Source organism: Sesamum indicum, linkage group LG6 (genome assembly GCF_000512975.1).
Source record: "Sesamum indicum cultivar Zhongzhi No. 13 linkage group LG6, S_indicum_v1.0, whole genome shotgun sequence".
In the NCBI taxonomy this organism is placed as follows: Eukaryota; Viridiplantae; Streptophyta; class Magnoliopsida; order Lamiales; family Pedaliaceae; genus Sesamum; species Sesamum indicum.
The window spans coordinates 5,736,851-5,760,295 of NC_026150.1; the positions used below are offsets into that span (position 1 = coordinate 5,736,851).

The following is a 23,445-nucleotide window of genomic DNA, read 5'->3' on the forward strand; positions in this document are numbered from 1 at the left end:
CCCCCCCCCCCCCCCCCCCCATCATTTTCCCAATTGATGTTTCTTGGTATAAGGGACCTAAATCCCTTGAACTCTTGAACTCTTGATTAATGAAAGTCACTAGATAAAAAATAAAAGAAGAAGAAGGAAGATAAAGAAGTTATTAATATGTAATTGATATAAATTGTTTGGGTTTGAAAACTATTATGAGTTATGATTTGTTTGAATTGCTTTGAACAATTTTATTTGTACTTGAAAATATATTTTTTCGAACTTGAATATTTGAGTTAGATGATGAAATAATTTTATTGCTAATTGATATATTGAATTTTTTTATATATATTTGTGGAAAAATTCAATTTTTGGAAAAAAAATCCTGACGGATTTTGTAGTGGAGCATAAAATTTATCAGGATGGAGTAGGTCTCGAGTCCTTCTCATAATTGATAGGTTGGGTCTTGGGTCCACCCTAACCTACCCGATTGCCACCTCTAATAAAAAGTCAAGATAAAAGGTATTTCGTGTGAAATATTAAGATTATATCTAAATTTTTATCTTAGGAATTAGTAAACTAAATGAATAAATTTAATTTCATTCCATTAGTATGGTATGTGATGGCATAACCAATTTTAAAATTTCCAAAAAATTAAAAAAGAAAGATAATAATAATTTAAATTGAAATGATCAAAGACGTGTACAATCATGGTAGTAAGTCTAACATTGCAACGATAGATATGCTCAAATAAATTCAAAGCCCCCATACGTGTGCCCCAAATGGTATATCATTTTGCATTAACATAAAAAATAATTTTGCAAAATTCACATTTTAATTTTGAAGATTAATCACACTTAGATCCCCTCTAAAAATATAAAATTATACTTGCTTTTAAAAAAAATTAAAATTACATTTATATTTCCTCTGAGAATTCTTCGATTATACCCAACCCTTAGGATTTGAATAAAAAATGCAGCGCTTTAGCAAAAAAATGTAATATAAAATTTTAATTTTATCCCTTATTTAATACTATTATGTAATAATTTTGTACTTATAAGGAGAAAAATATAATGATATTAATCTTAATATATATATATTATATTTATTTCTTTATAAGTACAAAAATACACATGAGAATGTTAAATGAGGGGCAAAACTGCTAGGTAATATTTTTTGCTAAAGTCAATAATTTTTATCCAAATCCTAGTGGAAAGGGATTAGGTGTAAAAGAAGAATTTTCAGGGGAGGCGTAAGTATAATTTCAAATCCTTTTAGAAAAAAATATAATTTCACATTTTTAAAAGGAATGTAAGTGTAATTAAGTCTTTATCTTGGATGGATCTATCTATTCAAAATTATTATATTTTACTAATTAAAAATAAAAATTTTATTTTGCGTAAAAAATTCATCCATAGCAACATATATTATAAAAAATATGTTTAATTTAAAAAAAGAAATATAATTATGCATAGCACGAAATTTAGGTCAGTTTATATAAATATTGCTAATGTATGAACTGTAGTTTTATCACTTGAGAAGCGGTCCAACAGATTGAACAATTCCTAAATACAAACTGTTTGAATAATTCCCCACCCCATCCCACCTTCTAATGGAGCTAAACCGGTATTTATATTACTACTTAGGTGTATTTATTATAGATAATGTAAAATTAGGGAAAATGACAATTTTCCTTCCATAAATTAGGATTTTTTTACTTTTGATTTCATTGATAACGGAACTTCTCATTTTTTGTCCTATAACTTTAGAAAAACAGCATTTTGGTCCCGTGATACATTTTTGTTAGATATTTAATAGAAAAGACCACGTGGTAGTTAAGTAGATGGGACTAAAAATATTACTTTTTGAAAGTTATGGGATCGAAAGTGAGTATCCTATAAAAAGTGGGATCAAAAGTGTAAAAGCGCACGTTCTGTTAAAATATATAACGAAAATGTGTCATGGGATCAAATATATTACTTTTTAGAACTTACAAGACCAAAAGTGAAAAAGCCCTAAGTTATGTTACAAAAAATGATGTTTTCCTGTAAAATTATAATATTGTTTCTCAATATTACTTGTCAGACTGTGTTTGATATTTAGTGGGCATGGATAACACGATAATTTGCTTGATAAGTTGATAACATATGGTTGTCCTTGGATCTTCTTCACCAATTAAAAAAGCACATTTTGTCCTTGGATCTTCTTTTTATACACACACACACGCTCCCAATGAATTTGCATCCAATATCTTTACAATGAAATATTGAGTCCCAAATCATTGAGATGTCCCTTAAAAATACCCATTTTGTCTTTCGATAGCTTTATTCGTCCATCACATATTATACTATCTTGTAAAAAATTTATATAATATATAAGTTGGGCTTGAATGTAAAAAATATATTCTTTTTCTTGTAAGTTTTGACACAATTTAACATATACATACAAATTTAGGGAAATAAGTTGAAATTGAGATTTAGTAAAATTGGTAGCCCTTATCCAAACAGAAAAAGGGCGAAAAGGGACAAAAATCAACACAAGTCCAAACTCGTACTAATCTACAAAACACCCCGATTTATTTTATCCCAAAGAGAAGAAAATATAATAATAATAAAAAAAAAAAAAAGAAAGAAAATTGAGGTAGGCATGTGAACAAAATAGAGATACTGGTTTCCCACCACCTTCTCTCTTGGTAAGTGCAGTGCTTCCCATCAAAACAGAAGAATCTGCAGTGTACAAAATTGTGGGTCTAGTTTCAGAATGTTTTGTTTGTTTCTTTCACAAACTATCTTCCCTCTCTTTCTACTTTTACATTTCCCACAGTTTGAGAAGCATATACATTGATTCTGCATTTTGGGTGCAACATCATCATAAAAATCCCATCTTTTCTCACCAGGTATGTACATATATGTAAATATACACAGAACCTCTCTCTCTCTCTCTCTCTATATATATATATATATATATATATCTATCTATTGTGTGTATGTGAGAGAGAGAGAGAGAGAGAGAGAGAGAGAGAGAGAGAAATCTTGAAAATTAAAGGGAAGGGTTGAGTTGTTTTTAAGGATGAGCAAAGGTAGAGACCAAACCACATTAATTTGTTCTTGAATTCCATGTTCAATTGATTGATTGATTGATTGTTGTTGTGGTGGTGGTAATTTGGTTGGTGTTACCATCTTTGTTTTCAATGTTTGAGGGTTCATTTCATTAATTTCTTATTCCTCTTTCATTCATTAATTTCTTGCACATCTTAAGTATTGATTTTCGTGGTGCGGTGGAGGTGGAGGTGGAGGTGGTGGCATGGAAAATTTTTGTCCCGACCTATATCAATAAATTAATTATATGATAAGTATAATACATTAATGTACTCTTTAATAGAAAGAGTGATTAATCACATCAAATGTGTTATATTTATTTTGTGATTGAATTAATTTGGTATAAATCAAGTTCAATCAACAATTTTTCGTGGTGGCAATTTTGAATTCAAGACTTTCCTCTCTCTTTTTCTTCTTGAAGACACCAAAAACAATTCTTTTTTCTTTCTCAGCTTATATGTATCTTTGTATGGTAATTTCTTTTAGAATTTATTTTCATTGTATATTTTTTAATTGGTACGATTTTAATTTTTTTTTTCTTTCGAGATTCAGCAGGCGAGAAGGGCTTTGATAAAAAAGAAAAATCGAAATTATGAAAATTTAAAAGATATAGAATCAAAATAATATTTTATAAAATTTATGGATGAAAATTAAATAATCTGATTTACGGAATAAAAAATATGTGAGCGTTGTTTCTCATTACAGTTTGCGTTTCTAATTAATCACTGAATAATTTAAATCTAATCTGTAGTTTCTTTCTTATGGGAAGGGGAATTTCTCCGCTCCCTTTCTTATAATTCAAATTAATATAAAAGAAAAAAAAATAGGGGAAGAGTCAAATGTCCTATCTACGTAGTCGCCACCTAAACAAACAATCACCTTCGCCGTGGTTTAATTATAAATATTTTATTATTTAAAAATAATAATTTATCATTATTTTTATGGTGAACTTACTAAAATATCAATTTTTTATTATAAATAATAATTTTATAATTTTTAAAATTATTTTTTATTATAAATAATAATTTTATAATTTTTAAAATTATTTTTAGATGGATTAATATTTCCTATGGATTATTTATTATCAAGTATAATTTTCTTTTAACATATCAATAAGGGTAAAATAGTAATATCCACTTCACTGTCCAGGAACTACATAATTATTTTTAATTTGAACGGAGTATTTATAATTTTTCAAAAAATATGGGGGTATTCGTTATCATATCAAAACTTACGAATAACTTCATTAATTATCTTGGCCGGCACAATATATGGAGAGCATGTGCCTGCGTACCATGAAGCTGACTCCATGCTGCAGATTATTATTCATTTTGATTAGAATATTGTTACGATAAAAAATGATAAGTCATTGGCACTGCGTGTGATGCATAAAAAACCTTCTTCACTACAATATGGCTTGTTTGCAATAACAACACATTCTTGCTTTGCTTGCTTCATTAATCTTGTTATCAGCTTCCTCTCATGCAGTTTGTAAACTCTGGTATTCAAAATTGTTTGTGTCTTTGCAGGTAATCGATTGACTACTTCTCTTGTTTGGAGAAACGTTTTCGGATCAGGTTCCGTCAACTTGTAGTTATGGCGTCAATGGTAAGAAACCGGATCCTCACTACATACATCGTTTTTTGTCAAATAAATTTAAAATTCCATAATGCCATACGTAGTTGGAAATAATCAGGTTAAAATTATTCCTTCCCTCGCTCGTTCGTCTTCTAATGTCATCTTTGTTCTTTGTTTCAGGTGAAGTCGAATAGACTTAAGAGGAGTGAATCCAACAAGTCTCACTCCTGGTTGTGGGATAGCCACATTAGTCCCAAGAACTCCAAGTGGCTACAAGAAAATCTTGAAGGTAGGTAACATTTTCGAAATATGTATACTTTGCCTAAGTAATGGAAATTTGAAAAAAAAGAAAAGAATTATTGCTATTATGTCGAGCAGAGTTCAAATTTATATGAAGAATTATTTTTTTTTCATAATTCGCTAATGTGTCCGACCTCCATATTCGTTATATCTAGATATTTTTGCTGATTAAATCGGATTGTAGTAATGCAACGTCGACCGATTTTTGCGTTGATCTTGTGATGTTTCAAATTTACCTTTTATATTATATGTATGATGTGCGAGCTTGTGAATGAAGAAAAATGTTAATTTATGTTGATGGCCTCAATATTTGGTTGCTTGTGGGGACGAAAATAAGGAGTATTTGGTTACCGTTTGACCGAGCTATTTTTGTCGATTTTTAGCCACTCCTCTTAACAAGGACAATGCGTGGTAGTAACAGTAGTGGCTTGTGATCGGACCGGTGTCGTGAAATTTCGTTTGCAAAACTCTTCATCTGGATATATGTGTTATGTTCATATTGTGACATGCAAATAGTTGGATCTTGTGTGAATTGAATATGCCGAGCAAAAAGGTGACGAGGAGATCTTTGATCTCAGGGATGGATCAACTTGTGAAGCGGATGTTAAAACTCATCGAACAAGATGCGGATTCATTTGCCAAGAAGGCTGAGATGTATTATCAGAAGAGGCCGGAGTTGATCAGCCTCGTCGAGGAATTCTATCGCATGTATCGGTCATTGGCTGAACGGTATGATCATGTGACGGGAGAATTGAGGAAAAACATTCCATCGGATCTCCAATCTCAGTGCTCTGGAATATCCGACATCGGATCCGAGCCGCCTTCCACTATGCCGTCTCCTGATAGGAGACCGAGTTGGCGTAAATCCGGTCCTCGTGCCGCCGGATTTGAGGTTTTTCTTGGAAGTGGTGGAACTGGCTCAGAGTTGTATAATAAGGAAGGAGATGAATCATCTACTCTGGACTCGGGAACGGATTCAGATGATTCGTCTGTTCACAATTACTCAGGCATGCAGAGCAATTATGAGGAACAGGGGTTGCGTCTTAGGATCATAGAGCTCGAGGTCGAGCTCCGTGAGGTGAAAGAGAAACTCCAAGTGCAAGAGGGAGAGATTACTAAAGGTTCTTCCAAAAAATCTGGTGATGGAAACTCTGAGGGTCCTAATAAAATAGCTAAATACGAAGAAGAATTGCGACTTGCGAAAGAAAAGATTCAACAGTCCGAAGAAGAGATCAGCCGTTTGACTGTCGAGCTTAGAAAGTATAAATTTCTTGGAGATACAAATAGTCTTCTGCTTTCGGAAGATGCCGTGAGGCACAACAGTCCCGAAGTTTTGGAACCGGATACAGCGATGGAGGGCTCAGAAGGCGAAGTTCTGGACCCTGTGAACAAAATTCAGATGCTCGAGGAAGAGCTTAGAATCACGCAAGAGAGACTTCATGAGTCCGAGGAGGAAGCAGCGAGCTTAAGGCAAGAACTTACAAGAAAGGGATCCTCTATACAGAATTTGCAAGATCAGTTTACATTGGCTCAAAAAGAGGTTTCTCTATGGAAAAACAAGCTCGAGAAAGAGAAACGAGAGGTTTTAAAGCTGCAGGACCGTGTATCGAGGTACAAAACCAATCTCTCAGAACGTGATCAAGAAATCAGAGGGTTGAAAGAAGCGATGTCGAATGCCAACAAGAGCTTATCTGAGGAAAATGAGAAACTTCAAGCAGATGTAGCTAGAATATTGAAGGAGCGAACTTATTTGGAGGATAATCTAAAAGGACTGGATTTACGTCGCCAGTCGTTAGAAGAGGACGTTAGACGAGTCAAGGCTGGAAAAGCAGAAATGGAAGGTGTACTTGGATCCCAAATCGAGCAGTTGAAAGCTGACATATCTGACAGGAATGAATGTCTGGAAAAGCTGAAGAAAGACCTTGATGCTTTGCAGCTGAAATACGAAAAGCTGATGGCTGAGAAGGACGAGCTAAATACTAATATTGCTGCTCTCGATGCAGAGATGAGTTCTAAAGACGATAGGATAGACCAAATGAGCGAGCACTTCCGTCAATTACACGAGGAGCATGTTGATCTGATTGCTAGAGCCGAGGGGGCACGAAAAGCGGCAGAGGAGCTACAGTCCAGAGTTAAAGAACTAGAATGCGAGGTGGAGAGGAAGGACGAAATCATTCTTGAAGGAGCAGAGGAAAAACGTGAAGCAATAAGGCAGCTTTGCTTTTCGCTCGAGCACTATCGCAACGGGTACTATCGTCTTAGGGAGACTGTTGTTGGGCAAAAGAAAACACCTCTAACAGCATCGTAAGTTTCTTGTAAAAAATGTAGAGTATCGCGTTTCTTCAGTTTTGATTTGGTTATCTTTTGCACTCTCCTTTGTATAGCCATCTTGTTCATGTGTAGATTCGGGTAGGGTAGTCCGGGGGATATCCCCGCGTGTGAAATACAGTTTTGTAGTTTAACAGTGATCTTTCTCTTTTATGGTTCGTTGTGTGAGTGCCGGTTCCTGGTAAGAAAATTACGCTACTTCTAACTTGCTTGTATTTTGAACGGTCATAATTCGTTAAATTGTATGTGAGTAGGGGAAAATGCCCCATTTCGACGTACGCTGCTTCGCCTGCAGAGAACTGGAAATCAACAGGGGATGAATGCAGGATCAAGATCAACTTCTGGCCCTTCAAATGATCAAACTATAGTTCATCATATTTGGTGTTAACCTATTGACATGTGGTGAGGTATGTTCACATACCAATGAATTGTTTGATTGCACAATCAAATGTATTACAGTGCTCAGCCTTCTGTCTTTAAGTAGCCCTTTTGTTACAGTGAGTACCAACTAAAAGCCCCACACATCATAGTCACTCATCTGCAGGTGTGTCACATACGAGTACTTAGAGGAAAACATTGAACAGCTTTCAGACACTACATCTGCCACACATAAACTGATGTTGCACATCCAAACGGCACGTCTTCTACCCGACGGGACCCTGCGATGCCCGTTGCTGCACCACCGTAACACTTAGAAATAGAAATACAGGTTGTTTTTCTTTCGAGTGTGGGCAAATAACACAGAAAGATCAAATTGTGTGCTAAAATTTTATCTTCATAACCTCAACTACTTGCTCAAGAGAAAGACAAGATCCATAGTTTATTTATAAATTGGATCTCCACAGCCTCAGTTTGTAAAACATTAGCTATACAAATGGTGGTCACATCATTGGTGTAAAAGGACTATAGAAGCAGAATGTTGATGCAGTAGAAAAATCTACCTTCAGCACATCTGCAGTGCAAGCCAACAGTTCTCTACTTCTCTACTGCAGAATTTAATAATCCCTTTATCATTCACATCTTCTACGTTTTTCTTCAACTCCTACTTGAAAACTTTTTATTATATTCTGAGGTTTGTGTTTATTTAAATTTCTTCAAAGTATTTGTTGTTTTCTTTCTTCTTCACTGATCTGACACTTCTATGCAATATTAATTGTTCTATTATTATTTATGATTTCAGGTATTTGTAGTTATCATTTAGGGATAATTATACTCTTCTCCCTTAAAATTTGGTGTAATTACATATAAATCCTCTGTGGTGTAGGAAAATTACATCTAACACTCCAAATGTTTGCTTCCGTCTAACAAATAAATTTTTTCATTAGTCAAAATTCGCTGAATTTGTTGTTATTACCAAAAAAGGATAATTACACTTTCCACCCCTGAGATTTAGTGTAATTACACACAGACCCCCTATGATTTGGGAAATTACATCTAGCACCCCTGAAGTTTGCTTCCGTCTAATAAATAAGTCCATCCGTTAGTAAAAAAATCACTGAATTTGTTAATATTAACAAAAAAAAACTGAATGGGAATTGATATTTACTCTTAATTGATTGATTTAACTTATTATAGGTCAAACAATTTTGTTCGACCTAAACTATCCTTATAACAGTGAAAATATACCTCTTCACTTGCATTATCTCATGAAGACGTATTAAGATAATTTTGGACATAAAAAAATTTATTGACCTGCAATAAGTCAGTAAATAAGTCAACTAGGAGTTAAAATAGATTCTTTTCTAATTTTTTTTGATAATATCAGCAAATTCGGAAATTTTGACTAATTGAGGGGCTTATTTGCTAGACAAAAATAAATCTCAGGAGTGTCAGATGTAATTTTTCAAATACAAGGGTTTACCTATGTAATTTCATTAACCTCATGGGAGGAGAGTGTAATTATCCCCAACAAATAAGATTGAAAAAAAAAATCTATATTTACCCTAGATTGACTTGTTACTGGCTTATTGCATGTCAAATAAATCTTTTATAACCAAATTACTCTCATACGTTTTCACATGTTAATGCATGTGAGAAGGTATATTTTCACTATTATAAGAGTAGTTTAGTCAAAAAAAGATTATTTAACTTGCAATAAGTCAATTAAGGGCAAATTCAATTTTCATTCATTTGTTAATATAAACTAATTCAGTAAATTTTCACTAATGGGAAACTTATTTGTTAGACGTAAGCAAATTTCAAGGGTTTCAGATATAATTTATCAAATCAAAAAAGTATACGGGAAATTACTCCAAATATGAGAAGACTGGAGTGTAATTTTCTCTACTATTAATGATTGATATAAGTAAGAGACAGGCTGGTTGTGTCTTTTGCATGATTAATTTGTATGAACAAGAGAACTAGGTTGAGTAATTATTAGAATGTTTTCATATTAAAGTCGTGTGTTTAATCCATATTTGTGATCGTAACCTCAATACTCTAGAAGTAGATAAAAATAAGATATCGAGGAAACCGTTTAAATTAAGCAAGATGTATTGTACTATTATGCTTTTTTTACTTAATGAAATTTACCTTTACTGAAAAAAATAAAAAAGTAGATAAAATCAATATTTATGTTGGTTATTTGATACGCTTATAATAGACCATGAAAATTTGAACATGACGCAGAAAAAGCGATAAGGTCACCATCACCCCTCCTCACAATATTACAACAATTTCTTTTAAAGTTTGACATAAATATGAACATTTTATTATTTTTTAAAATGAAACATAATTATATATGTAGCACCTAAACCGTGAGGTAAAAATTATTATTTTATCCTTGATTTTTAAAAAAGAAGTTTGAAAAAATGTTAAAAAAATTTGAAGATGGGTAAAGTAAATAACGCATAAAGCACATATATATATATATATTAGTCCGTATAAATATTTTAGAAAATTTTTAAAAATATATAAAAAGGTTAAATACATTTTACACCTCTAATACCACCTCATTAGTTACCCCCTAAACTAAAGAAACCTTCAATTACCCCTTATCTCTGCGTTAAGTTTTTAAATTAAATGAAAATGGACAAAAATACCCCTTGGCTATTAATCATATGATATATTCACTTTAGTGCTTTCTGTAGTTAAATAAATCAATTAATTTAATTTAATTTTTATATATTCATTTATGATGTTAATAAATTAATATTGGATTAATCACATATTGATTATAAGATCAATGTTAGTACTTTTAAATTAAAATAAATTTATAAACTTGTGCTTGTACGTTACACTAGATATAATTTTAATAACAAAAATAATGCAAGTGATATTCAAGTCTATTGTTTTGACATCCAAATATCAAGTAGGTAATTTGGGGAGTTAGAGGTAATTCTTTTGTTGTCTTTCCATATAGTAAATCTATTTCACCCATTGACCTGATTTTGGGTCCAACACATTAAGTCTGTCAGTTGGTGTGCAATACCTAAATCTAGACCCAAATCCAAATCCATTTTGATAGTTACGACCCATATCGGTATCTAGTATTTCACATTAAATCCAAACTTAGACACATATCTGTAGTAACAATTTTTTAGGGTTTGAGTAGAGCCTATACCCTAAAATATCAGTAGAAAAAATTTTAATATGCAAAAATGCATCTTTGTTCGCTAACTTAAAACTAGTGAATTTCTAAACTTTTGTTGATTATCAATATGACTATTTATATACCCAAATTTAAATTAATTATTTTATAAACATTGGAGTTGAATAAACTTTTCACATTAATTGATATATTTAACAATAGAGGGCATATAATGTAAATATATCATATTATTAATGGCCAAGGGTATTTTTATCAATTTTTATTTAATTCAAAGGTTTTCCGAAAACAGGGGGGTAAATGAAGGTTTATTTAGCTTAGGGGGTAATTTATAAGCGTAACATACTTTAGGGGTGCAAAATATATTTAATCCTACATAAATTATAATTCACAATCCAAAAGGGTATTTTGAAAAGTTTATCGTAAAAATCTGATGAAAATCTAATAAAGGCTAACAGAATGAACTTGTTATTAGACGAACCTTATAATCATGGAGGTATATAAAATTTCTTAAATAATAAAAATATAATTATAATTATGTCAAACTTCAGAAGAGGTAGAGGTAATATATCCCATCTTTTATTTACTTATAAGTGCAGGAAAAAAACCACAATATTAATTGCAGGTTTGCATATAAAATCATATTTGGTGCGTCATATTTATAAAATGTCATTATCCACATAAACTATGAAAGGTGCAGTAAGTAGGTCGTGAGAAATTAATTGTTGGGGGGTCTCATTTAGTTCCAACCATTCATGTTAAGCTAGCGTGGGTCTCACACCAATCCATGTGCAATTAATTGAAAATATAAATAATATAATTATTATTTTTTAAATATATAAATTAGTTCCATAAATAAATATATTAATACGATAGAGATTAGGAGTAGTTATTCAGAGAAAAGTGAAGAAAAAAAGGATTATGAAAATTGAGAGGGAGAGAGAACTGGAGGTTGACGAAGAAAAAAAAAAGCTCTGAAATAATTTAAAGGGTAAATACATTTTCTCATTCGAACTATGCTCATTTTTACATTTTGCAATGCGTGGGTTTGGACGGACCCAAGACCCGCCCAACCAGGTCCTTTTGAACCCGAGCCCCGCCCTGCCCGCTACAAAATACATCGGGACAGATCAAACCAAATAGGCTCGATTCCTACATATTTTTTTTTAAAAAAAAAAAGAGGGAAGAGAGAGAGAGAGAGAGCAGGGGGTAGAGAACAACGACGACAAGGGTTACATCTTTCGATTTGACATAATTCTACCTTTTTCATTTTCGAGAAGAATAATCAGATCATGTTATAATTAAAAAGACACTTTCAAAAGAAATTCAATTAAAAATATATTGGGGAATTTTCTTTTTTTTTTCATAATTTAGATTTAATGTATTTTTAATCATGTTGAGTAAATAATCTCATAACTTACAAAAGATATTATTGTTCTCTTGTCAACTTTTGTTAAAAATTGACGGAAAGAATCACGTGGCGCTATCCTTCTAAAATGAAAAAAAAATGACTACATGACTTGTACATTATTTTTTTCTGTCAATTTCTTAACAGAAATTAATTAAAACACTTATCAAAGTTAGAATATTTTAAAGTCATGAAATTATTTTTGAAAATTCCATTAAAAATACACATAATCTTAAATATAGGATGAGAAATAGAATTTTTTTTAAAACATATGTATACACACAAATCTTAAATAAAATTGCTTTTTAGTCGCGTAATGTGTGAATATGCATGCCACACACATTTGATATTTACCCGTAAAAATCACCATCATTTATGATTACGTCTTGTGACTCAATATTAGACTGGGAATTAAATTTTATTATATATTTTTATTTTATTTATACATATTAGGATTAATTATATTTAAACTTTCTTTAAAAATATTAAATTATATTTTCCTAATTTTAATACAACTATATATTAATCCAGTTTATTAACAGTGTAGTTGAATAAAATTCCAAGTCAAATTAACTCATATATTTTATTACAGAGAACATTAACTTTCATATTCTTACACTATAAATGTGTCACAAATTGTTTCTAGTGATAATTTAATGCACAATATATATCACTAATTCTTGCTAATTATAATTTTTATAAAATAATTATCGCTATTAAAATTTTAAAATTCATTATTGTGACAAAATAAAAAATCTTGCAACTATATATATAATTAAGACAATATTAAAATTGTTACTATATTTTTTTTTGTCACTATTATTCAATTTTCTTGTAGTGTTAATAGTCGAGGGTATTCTTATCCATTTATGTTTAATTAAAAAGATTATCTCAAAGATAGGTGGTAAGTGAATTTTCTTTTTTTTTTTAGTTTAAGGAGTATTTAATGAGGGTGGCATACTTTAAAAGCGTCAAATGTATTTAACCTAATTATAAGTACATCTTTATTGTTCGTAAAATTACAAAAACGCCCGTCTAACAACGAGTCATTCTGTGGTGAATTGACTAAATGCCCTTTTGATTATGAATTATAAATTTATATATCCTTTAGAATTTTTTAAATTTTTTATGGATTAATATGCTCTGTAGGTTATTTACTTTATCCACCCTCATATCTTTTTTTATATTTTTTCAAATATTTTTGTATTTGTAATTGTGTCAAACCTCATAAAATGTAACTGTAATTTACGTTAAAAAAAAAAAAGAAATGGAAACTATACCCTTTAATTATTATTTAACATTTCATATAAATTGAATTTAAAAAAATAAGATTCAAACATAAGTCTCACTTAACAAATAAAATTGTGGCACGTGACTCATAGGTTTGAGTCATAATCTTAACGTGTGGACTCTCACCTATAAATGAATTTATTATAATTATATGTTTATTTAATTAAAACTTTAATAACTATTCATTCATATATTTAATTATTGAATAATGATAATAATAAAAATAATAATCATTTAACTATAATGTATATATATATTAAAAGAAAAGAGTTTTAAATTATTACAAAATCTAATTATGTAGTTAAGTGAGAAACGTATCATTAAAATATTCGAAAATAAATTCCACTAACTAATATAACACAATTCTTACTATTTAATATAAGAAACGTGGTTTTGGATTTGCATGACCCCATTAGGTATTACTTCGGAATGACGACTGGTAGGTAACACAAGAGAACAATCCAATGTATCGATGTGTGCATTTAAAACTGTTGTCGCATACCTAAACTAACGTTTTTAGTGAACTTTTTTTTTTTATTTTTTTCACATTCTTTATTAGGAATATATAAAACAAAATAAGTCAATTCTTTTTTTTAAAATAAGGACAGCAGAGGAAATCAGGCCTACATGAGGGGGGAGTATGCAAAATGATGCAAGTGTGGGGAGCAATGTATACACTCTGCAAATAGTTTATTTCCATAAAGCAAAGTGCGACTTTTGGGATCTGCTTCCTTAATATTTAATCTCATATTTTAGTACATATATACGAGTATAATACGTTAAAAATAAAATAAATTACAACGAGCTCTCTAATATTTGTTATTATTATGAATATTTTTTAATTATTTAAAAAATTATAAATATCTTTCTGCAATTTTAAATACCACAGTAACTACTTTATACAATTAGTTGTCATAAGGGATGTGCGGGTTTTTAATTTCTTGACACAATTTATATTTAATTGATTTTTTAATAGTTTACAGTGTTTTCAAAATTGAATTGGACGTGCGGTCAGTGGGTTAATTGAGAATTAGCTAAGAGGTCAGTCCAATTACCTAATGATGCATCTCTCTACGGTTATGCAGATGCTAAATTCAATTTGAATCTATACTATGAATTATATTCTACAGGGATAATTATACATGCACTCCTCTAAAATTTGATATAATTATACGTGGATTTTTTATGATTTAAAAAATTATAAGGTAAATTACAATGACTTTTCCTAAAATTTGACATAATTACGAATATCCCCTTATTGTTTAAAAAATTAAAAATACCTTCTCGATTTTTTATTGAATTATGTAATGGTTTGATGGAAATATGAAATTGTGAACTTTGTTCTTGTTGTATTTTTTTATTTTTTCAAAAAAATAAAAACTTATAAAAAATTGAACGGAATGGATGAAAAAATTTTAAAAATTATAAAAAAATTATCCACTTAGTCCATAAATAAAATATTTTTTTAAAAAAATAAATAAAATTTTATGATATTTAATCCACAAGGGCATTTTGGTCAGTTCACCATAAAAATGAATGAAAATATAACGTATTGAACTAATTATTATACGACCGTAAAATCAGAGGATCTTAGTAATTTTCCAAACAACGAGGGGTACTTGTATTACCAAACCTCAGGGGTGGTCGTTGTAATTTATCTAACATTATATTTAGTACCCTAATATTTGTTTCTGCCTAATAAATAAACTCATTTGTTAGTTAAAATTCATCGAATTTGCTGATATTAACTAAAAAAATTAAACAAAAATTCATATTTACTTTCGATTGACTTATTACTTATTTATTGAAAGTCAAATATATATTTTCAAATCAAAATACCCTTATAAGGATGAAAGCATACATTTTCACATACGTTAGAGTGTCAAGATGGAAAAAGGTAGTTTGGTCAAAAAAAATTTATTTGACCTATAATAAATCAATAATAAAACAATCGAAGTACAAATACACTCAAAAAATTAATAAATTTTAACTAACAAAAAAGTCTAAATTGAAAAAAAAAAATTATAAATAAACTTTTTCTGTAGTTAAAATTCACAAATTTGGGAAAAAAATTATGAGAAAACCCTAAATTAAATTAAAATTTATGAACTTTTCTACTCCAGCCCGAAAATCTTGAATCGTTGGGAGACTTGCAATTTTTGAAAAGGTGAGAATAGTTGTGGGAAATTAAAAATAAAAGATTGGAGCATGGGATTTCTGGACCAACCAACTCCACGAACTAAGTGGTTCTACTCGTTGTTAAGCCTCACCAACCCCTCCTTACCTAACCCCCCTACCAGAAAACCGCCTTCTCTCCGTTAACTTTGACGCCGTCAGATGCCGCCATTCCCTCCCCCCTGTCCTCTTCTCTTCTTCACCTAATTCCACCGCTGCTTCTATATAAATGCTCCACCATTCGCCAGCTTATCAAAACACCTCCATAATTTCTTGATTTTCTCAACCACCGTACCCTTCGCCTTTCCCGTTTGAGTGGCCCAACTGAACATGGATCTTCTCTTCCTCGAGAAGACCCTTCTCGGTCTCTTCTTGGCCATCGTTGTAGCCACGGTTGTGTCTAAGCTGCGAGGAAAGAAATTCAAGCTCCCTCCCGGGCCCATTCCGGTTCCGATATTCGGGAACTGGCTCCAAGTCGGGGATGACTTGAACCACCGCAATCTCAGTGACTACGCCAAGAAATTCGGCGACATTTTGTTGCTGCGGATGGGGCAGCGCAACCTCGTTGTCGTATCGTCGCCGGACCTCGCGAAGGAAGTGCTCCACACGCAGGGAGTGGAGTTTGGGTCCCGTACCCGGAACGTCGTGTTCGACATTTTCACCGGGAAGGGGCAGGACATGGTGTTCACGGTGTACGGTGAGCACTGGCGGAAGATGCGCCGGATCATGACGGTGCCCTTTTTCACCAACAAGGTAGTGCAGCAGTACCGCCAGGGGTGGGAGGCGGAGGTCGCAGCTGTGGTGGCGGATGTGAAGAAGAATCCAGAGTCGGCGACCAATGGGATTGTGCTGAGGAGGAGGTTGCAGCTGATGATGTACAATAATATGTACAGAATCATGTTTGATAGAAGGTTTGAGAGTGAGGATGATCCCTTGTTTGTTAAGCTCAAGGCCTTGAATGGGGAGAGGAGCAGATTGGCGCAGAGCTTTGAGTACAACTATGGTGATTTCATACCCATTTTGAGGCCTTTCTTGAAAGGGTATCTCAAGATGTGCAAGGAGGTTAAGGATATGAGATTACAGCTGTTCAAGGACTATTTCGTTGATGAGAGAAAGTAAGTTCACTTTTTCCTATCTTAATCTCTTGTAAAGTATACCTAGTTCTTTATTTCGCTTTGCGATAGTTGCTTTTTCGTTTATTCTCTCTATCTATGTCTGCCTCTTGTAACTCAGTGGTTTTCTTGGGACTTTTCTCCTTAAAATAGGACACCATTTGAGGTAGTCACAATGATCAAAGGGATGCTACTCAGATTCAGGGCACTTGAGGAAAATAGATATCCTCTGTAGTAGAACAAACTTGAAAGAAATTCATATTCCTGGTTTGGAATTGAATCATCCCTGTGGATTTGATTGATATCAATGAGATTGGAGTCTGGAGAAAATCACCCTCTGTTACATAGACTCCTTTTTGTAGCTCATTTCAAGCAATCACTTCCTTCTCTACCACAACCCTCCATTTTTCTTTCTTTTGATCTCACCTGATTGTGATATCTTGTTTATGTTGGGATGCTAGCCTCAAACAGTAATATACTAATTAGAAGTCTGTTCTTCTTCATCTTCTTTTGTTAGGATGAACTAAGTAGTTGTTGAGTAATGGACATTCTTACAGTGTTGTTATGAATAACCAGGCACGGACACTCCTCTTTTCTTTTTCTGTTGTTATATCTTGAGATCTGCCCTTTTCCCCCCTTATTGCACACAAGATGGCTCAAATCGGAAATGGGATAGGTGTTGATAAGATTTTCGTGCTGCAGAAAGCTCGCAAGCACAAAAGCATTGGACAATGATGGCCTGAAATGTGCCATTGATCACATTCTTGAAGCCCAGCAGAAGGGAGAGATCAATGAGGACAATGCCCTTTACATTGTCGAGAACATCAACGTTGCTGGTAACTTGCTACTGCTTTTGGTGTACTTGATCTTTCATTTCCTCAAGGAAACCCCAACCTACCCTTCTTTTGCATTGAATCGTTCATATACAGATCACTGCTAGAAAATGAATCTATTCCCAGATTTTAATAAGGCTTAAAAATTATGATTAATCAATCATGGACAACAAACTAATGTAAAAACTTGAGGGATTTTTTTTTACCACATTTAATCAATTTTTACTAACATCTTAGTTATTACCAATGTATTTTTATTCGTGATTCTTAGAAGTGCCCAAAGCATTTGTTATGATTTTTTTAAGATATGAATGATGTTTTGGCCTCTATGTGGAATTGATGGTTAATAGTTGTTGTGGAACTTTTTATTAATAATTGCTTTTCATATTTTATTTTCATTGTAATTAATTATATTAAAAAAATCATATTTTCTTGTAGCGTGTGTGTGCTGTAGACGTGTGCATCGGCATAAGCAGGAAATGGGATGAATTATATATAATATTCTTGGATTGTGGGGTTGGGTGGGAGGAAGGAGGGGTTGTTGAAAAACAAGTTTTTGGATCCACTTAGATAGGTAATCTACTTACAACATGTTAAGGAACAATCTTTTCATTTGTGGGAATCTTAATCAATTGTCCATGAATGGCTCTGCTATGGTGGGTGTTAAATATTGGACACCTTCATTTACTGTGTTCAATAGATGACTTTTCAAGCGGGTAGTTGTCTCGCCATGTGAATTGCAGCCACCTCACCTAAATTTATACTCATAGGATCATGTAATGGTTGTTTGTATCCAGTCAAGTTGATGTAGAAGTGTTTAGTTAAAAACTAAAGAATGTCGTAATATTGAATTTACACGTTCATACTTGTGACCATATGGAGTGGGTCACTCATTCTGGTTCTAAACATGCTTTTTTCATGGCAGCAATTGAAACAACACTTTGGTCAATCGAGTGGGGTATTGCTGAACTAGTGAACCATCCGGAGATCCAGAAGAAGCTTCGAGATGAGATCGACACTGTGCTTGGCCCAGGAGTGCCCGTGACTGAACCCGACACCCATAAGCTCCCATACCTTCAGGCAGTGATCAAGGAGACACTCCGCCTCAGAATGGCGATTCCCCTCCTGGTGCCCCACATGAACCTCCACGACGCCAAGCTAGGGGGCTACGACATTCCAGCAGAGAGCAAGATCTTGGTCAATGCTTGGTGGTTGGCCAACAACCCTGCCCACTGGAAGAACCCCGATGAGTTCAGGCCCGAGAGGTTCTTGGAGGAGGAGTCCAAGGTTGAGGCCAACGGCAACGACTTCCGGTATCTGCCATTCGGTGTTGGCAGGAGGAGCTGCCCCGGAATCATTCTTGCGTTGCCTATTCTTGGAATCACTCTGGGAGGGCTGGTGCAGAACTTTGAGTTGCTGCCTCCTCCAGGGCAGTCGAAGCTCGACACGACCGAGAAGGGCGGGCAGTTCAGTCTGCACATTTTGAAGCACTCCACCATTGTGATGAAGCCCAGATCCTTCTGAAATTCCATATATTAGCCACAAAGTAATGGGTGATTCAAATGTATTTGCGTATGTGATTGGGTCTTAGGATTTTATCTTTCGCTGTATATCTATTGCTCATGAAGAATGTATATCTATTGCTCATGAAGAATGAAAATTGGAGCGGGTTGTTCGAACTATAAAAACAAGAGATTCAGTCCTCCTGTCATTATATAACGTGCAATTGGTGCTAGTTGCATACGTGATGTGGCACCCTTATGGAAATTCTAATCGTATTTGATTTAATCAAATATTAATAATATAGTAAATACAATATATTTATTCTGCAATTGATATATAATTCAAAAAAAGTAACTAATCACACGAAAAGCTACTTATACTTAATTTTGATTTGATTGAACCAAACTTAATTGGGATAAAACTTTTCAGCATTGCTTTTGCAATCTAGTCTATCTCTCCCGTATTTCGGGTTCTATCCACTTCAAACAGCTGCATCTAATTTTATATGTAAATAAAAAATTAGATTTTGAAATCAAATATATTAAAATAAAAAAAATAGGGTTTCACGCAATTTACTCTCATTATGATATTGTAAATGGACAAATTACCCCTTATAAAAAAGAATTAAGAGCAATTTACTTTCCTGTTTAAAGAGGTAAATTGCTTAATTTTAAAATACATATGAAAATAAATTGCTTCATTTTAAAAAAGTAGAAAAATAAATTATTATTTTTTATAAAAAAATAATTTATTCATTTAAATATCACAAAAAAATTACTTATATTGTTTTTCTAAACTGTTTACAAATCCAACAGAAGTGGGCCTAAACTACCAAGCCTTGCCCATACTCGTAAAAAGGGCCTCCACCATGCAACAAAATATGACATATAACGAAACACACAAGACACGTAGCAAATCTAGAAAACTCAAGTCTAACGCAAATCTATCTGCCACGACGAAGTGCTGCAACCATGAAGGTTTCATGTCTTTCATGATATCAAATTCTTGATACTATATTTTGCTCTGTAAAGACAGAGGAGATTACACACCAACATTAAAAAATACGCTTCAAGCCCTAAGATCAATTTTCGAAGCAAAGATCAATAATTACCTTCAATATAAAGAATATAACACTTTTCTATTTAACTTTTATAAATTTCATCTTTTTTTCTTTCTTTTTGGATTTGAAGTGATGAACTATTATTAATTAAAATAACTCGATTATAACCATTCGCACCAAATATCAATATCTAATTACAATAACATACATTGATCAATAATATCAGATAAATAAAATTTAAACAATATCAACTATATTGTAGAATAGCATACCACATATATAGCAGAATTTGCACATTAATTTCCACGCTATTAGTGTTGGATTTGTTTATTGCTACTAGAGGTGATTAAAAAAAAATTAAAACCAATCAAAACTACCCGAATCAAATCGAGTCCAACCGTTTTTTATAATTTATATTTCAAACCACGGTTCCAAATTTAAAGTAAAATCACACCGCACTACTGATTTGGTTTTAATTTAAAATTTAAAAAAAACCGTAAATAATCAAACTGTACTACTAAATATATAATTAATTTTTTGAATTATATATAATAATTTAATAAATTAATTAAAATTTATATTCAAATTATATAATCCCAAAATTATAATATTATCAAATATCCTCATTACAAAGCCCATTTTTATAAAATTTATATTTGGACTTTATAGAAAATAAAATATATGTAATTTTTTAAGTCCATTCAAATTTTAAGTCCATGTGGTTATTGCCTCGATTTTCCGTTCATTTTTTTCCCTCTTTTCCTCTTCTCTCTTTTCTCTCTTACCACCTTCTTTGTTCCGTATTCTTTTATCTCCATTCTCTCTAAAACTGGTCATTAGCCTTTGTTCGATTAAGTATTTTCTTATTGGATTAATATATATATTCTTATATTTTAATCTACTTAAAAGTTATGGAGAGTGTTTATGGCCTATGGTGCATATTATTGGTATATTCTGTTTGCTACATACCAAAATTTATTTTATTTTTCAATTTTTGTTAGGTTCAACGTCTTATTTTTGTTATAAGTATTAAAACTGTGAAACCACACAAAATCATACCTTTGATTTTAGTTTTAAAAATGACGATTTTATAAAACTATTTTAATTTGAAAATAATTTAAAAAAAATAGAAATCGCACCCCTAATAGCTACCTGAGTCGTCTACGCCACGCCACCCAAAACGTGAGCTTTTGTCCGTTTCACATTAACTGACGCACTCACACTCTCAAATTCTGAGACGCATCAACACTTGAAGAGAAACGTAACGAAGACAGAAGAGTCATTTGAAACTATTACTACTTTTCGAAATTTGTGTTTCCAGAAAGATCGTTGGACTTCCAGAAATTCATGCGTGTAAATATGTCCGTCCATCCATCAACGTGTTGCAGTCAAACACTCGCCCCTCTTCTCATTAATTCCTTCCACTTCCACCAAACTTTTTTGCTGGGAGTTAATAGGGAAAGGACAACTTGCATCCACTTTCTTTCTCATTAATGAAATATGTTTAACAACCTTAAATTATTCGAATTCGACTTACATTTAATTTAATTTATATTTTTTTATATTTATTTTGATTGTTAATAAACAAAGCTGATTGTATACTCGATAGTGATTCAAATAAGTTCGTATAATAATGTATTTTACTTTCAACTTATTACAAATTTTGTTGAGATGTTTGATTTTTTACTTTTAGAAAATTTGGAATTCAATTCAATTTTCATCTCTTTAACTATATTAGAGATTGGATTGTTAGTAACATATATATATATATATATTGATATTTTTTTTCTTAATTTTTATATAATTTCTACATTTACACTAATTTAGTAAGGCCAAAAGACGAGTGCAATATAGTAGGATGGCTTAACAAACAACAAAATTTTCATGTTATACATATTCCCAACATCTCAAGACATATCTATACTGAAAAATTGTCAACAAACTTTCTCTAAATAAGCAATGGCTAACCTGTCAACTGCAGGTAAACAAACTTGTTTTTAGGTTGATTGGGCATGCTCATTCAAACGATCATATCGCCATCTAAATAAGTCCAAATCTCATTCAAACGATGTATCACTTGCAACAACTAATCTCCGTATTCTACTCCAAAGAGGCTTATAAATAAAAGGTTATAGTGTAATCAACGACAATATCATTCATTCACATCCACACACTTTTTGCTCTTGGTCAACAACAAAAACACATGTGCACCCTGCTCACTTTTCACAATTTCCAAGCATACTTTATCTTATATTTCAATATTTTATCTTTTCACTACAATTATCATACCATATTTTTAAATTATTTCAAGTTTTTTCAATTATTTATTTAGTTAAATTAGTTAACTTAAATATCGAAATGTTAACTCCTATTTTACAGGTAATTAGACCTCCATTTTAAAATTTTAGTAAAAAATCCTTCGACCTTTATGAAATGATTAAACTCAAGCACACATAATTATCAAAGTTGAAAAAGTATTTTCTCCAAAAAGAAAAAAAAATCCTTTAATTACCATAAAAAATGAAAATTCTAAAAATTGTTAAATCTAGCATATTAATTTGGTCGAGTGTTCCATAGATCGAACGAAGTTAGTTGAATTAGAATATAAAATCATAATAATTTACTTATTTTATAAATATAGGCTGCAGACTCGAGTGGGTACAATGCAGTGCAGAGGACAATATCAAGCATGTGCAAAATCATACTTCAAAGGCATTTTACCAATCATGGACATGTAACATAAAGGAAGTATGGACATGGACACACACACAAAACAAAAAAAAAAAAAAAAAAAAAAAAAAAACACCATTCCACCAATCATGGACAAATAAATGTGTTTGATGTTCCTATTTTTGATCTATCGGAGTTTGGTTGTGTAATACAAAATGAAAACGACCAACAAATACAATGAATTGATACCGTTTTACTATATAACTTGCTCAACATTTTAAATCGTATATCGTATAGTATTTTTCTCTAATATATATAATATTATAAATATTGTTGTCATTTTTTGGTACGCTAGTAAATTGTGGCACATGCATCTTATGTATGCGAATATTCCCTTAAAATTATTTAAAATAAAATAGTTATATACATTATATTATTAAATTTCGTAGATTGAAAACATATCTAAATATGAATATAAGATAATAAGTTAATATAAGTATTTTATTTATAAAAAATATTGATGCAAGATAATATCCAAAAAGAAAAGAAACCTTACCAGAAGATAACTGTGCA

General features: G+C 31.8%; 2 protein-coding genes across 7 annotated transcripts; both read left to right on the top strand.

Annotated features, from left to right (window-relative positions):
• On the top strand, positions 2,563-8,294 carry LOC105163852 (protein NETWORKED 4A). 6 transcript variants are annotated; one of them, XR_002287214.1, is made up of 6 exons: positions 2,673-2,866; positions 4,598-4,676; positions 4,827-4,935; positions 5,525-7,250; positions 7,529-7,681; positions 7,773-8,293. XR_002287214.1 is itself a non-coding variant. In XM_020694414.1 (5 exons), exons 2-5 carry the CDS (start codon positions 4,665-4,667, stop codon positions 7,629-7,631), a joined length of 1,950 nt encoding a protein of 649 aa, XP_020550073.1. In that variant the 5' UTR covers positions 2,563-2,662; positions 4,598-4,664; the 3' UTR covers positions 7,632-8,294. The 6 variants fall into 6 exon arrangements, 4 of the variants coding, with proteins under 4 accessions (XP_020550073.1, XP_020550071.1, XP_020550072.1 ...); XR_002287213.1 differs by having other exon boundaries at positions 7,819-8,293; XM_020694414.1 differs by lacking the exon at positions 2,673-2,866 and adding an exon at positions 2,563-2,662 and having other exon boundaries at positions 7,529-8,294.
• LOC105163854 (trans-cinnamate 4-monooxygenase-like) lies at positions 15,933-19,353 on the top strand. The gene is made up of 3 exons (XM_011082349.2): positions 15,933-16,809; positions 17,509-17,642; positions 18,565-19,353. The coding sequence occupies exons 1-3, from the start codon at positions 16,025-16,027 to the stop codon at positions 19,161-19,163; spliced, it is 1,518 nt and encodes a 505-aa protein (XP_011080651.1). The 5' UTR covers positions 15,933-16,024; the 3' UTR covers positions 19,164-19,353.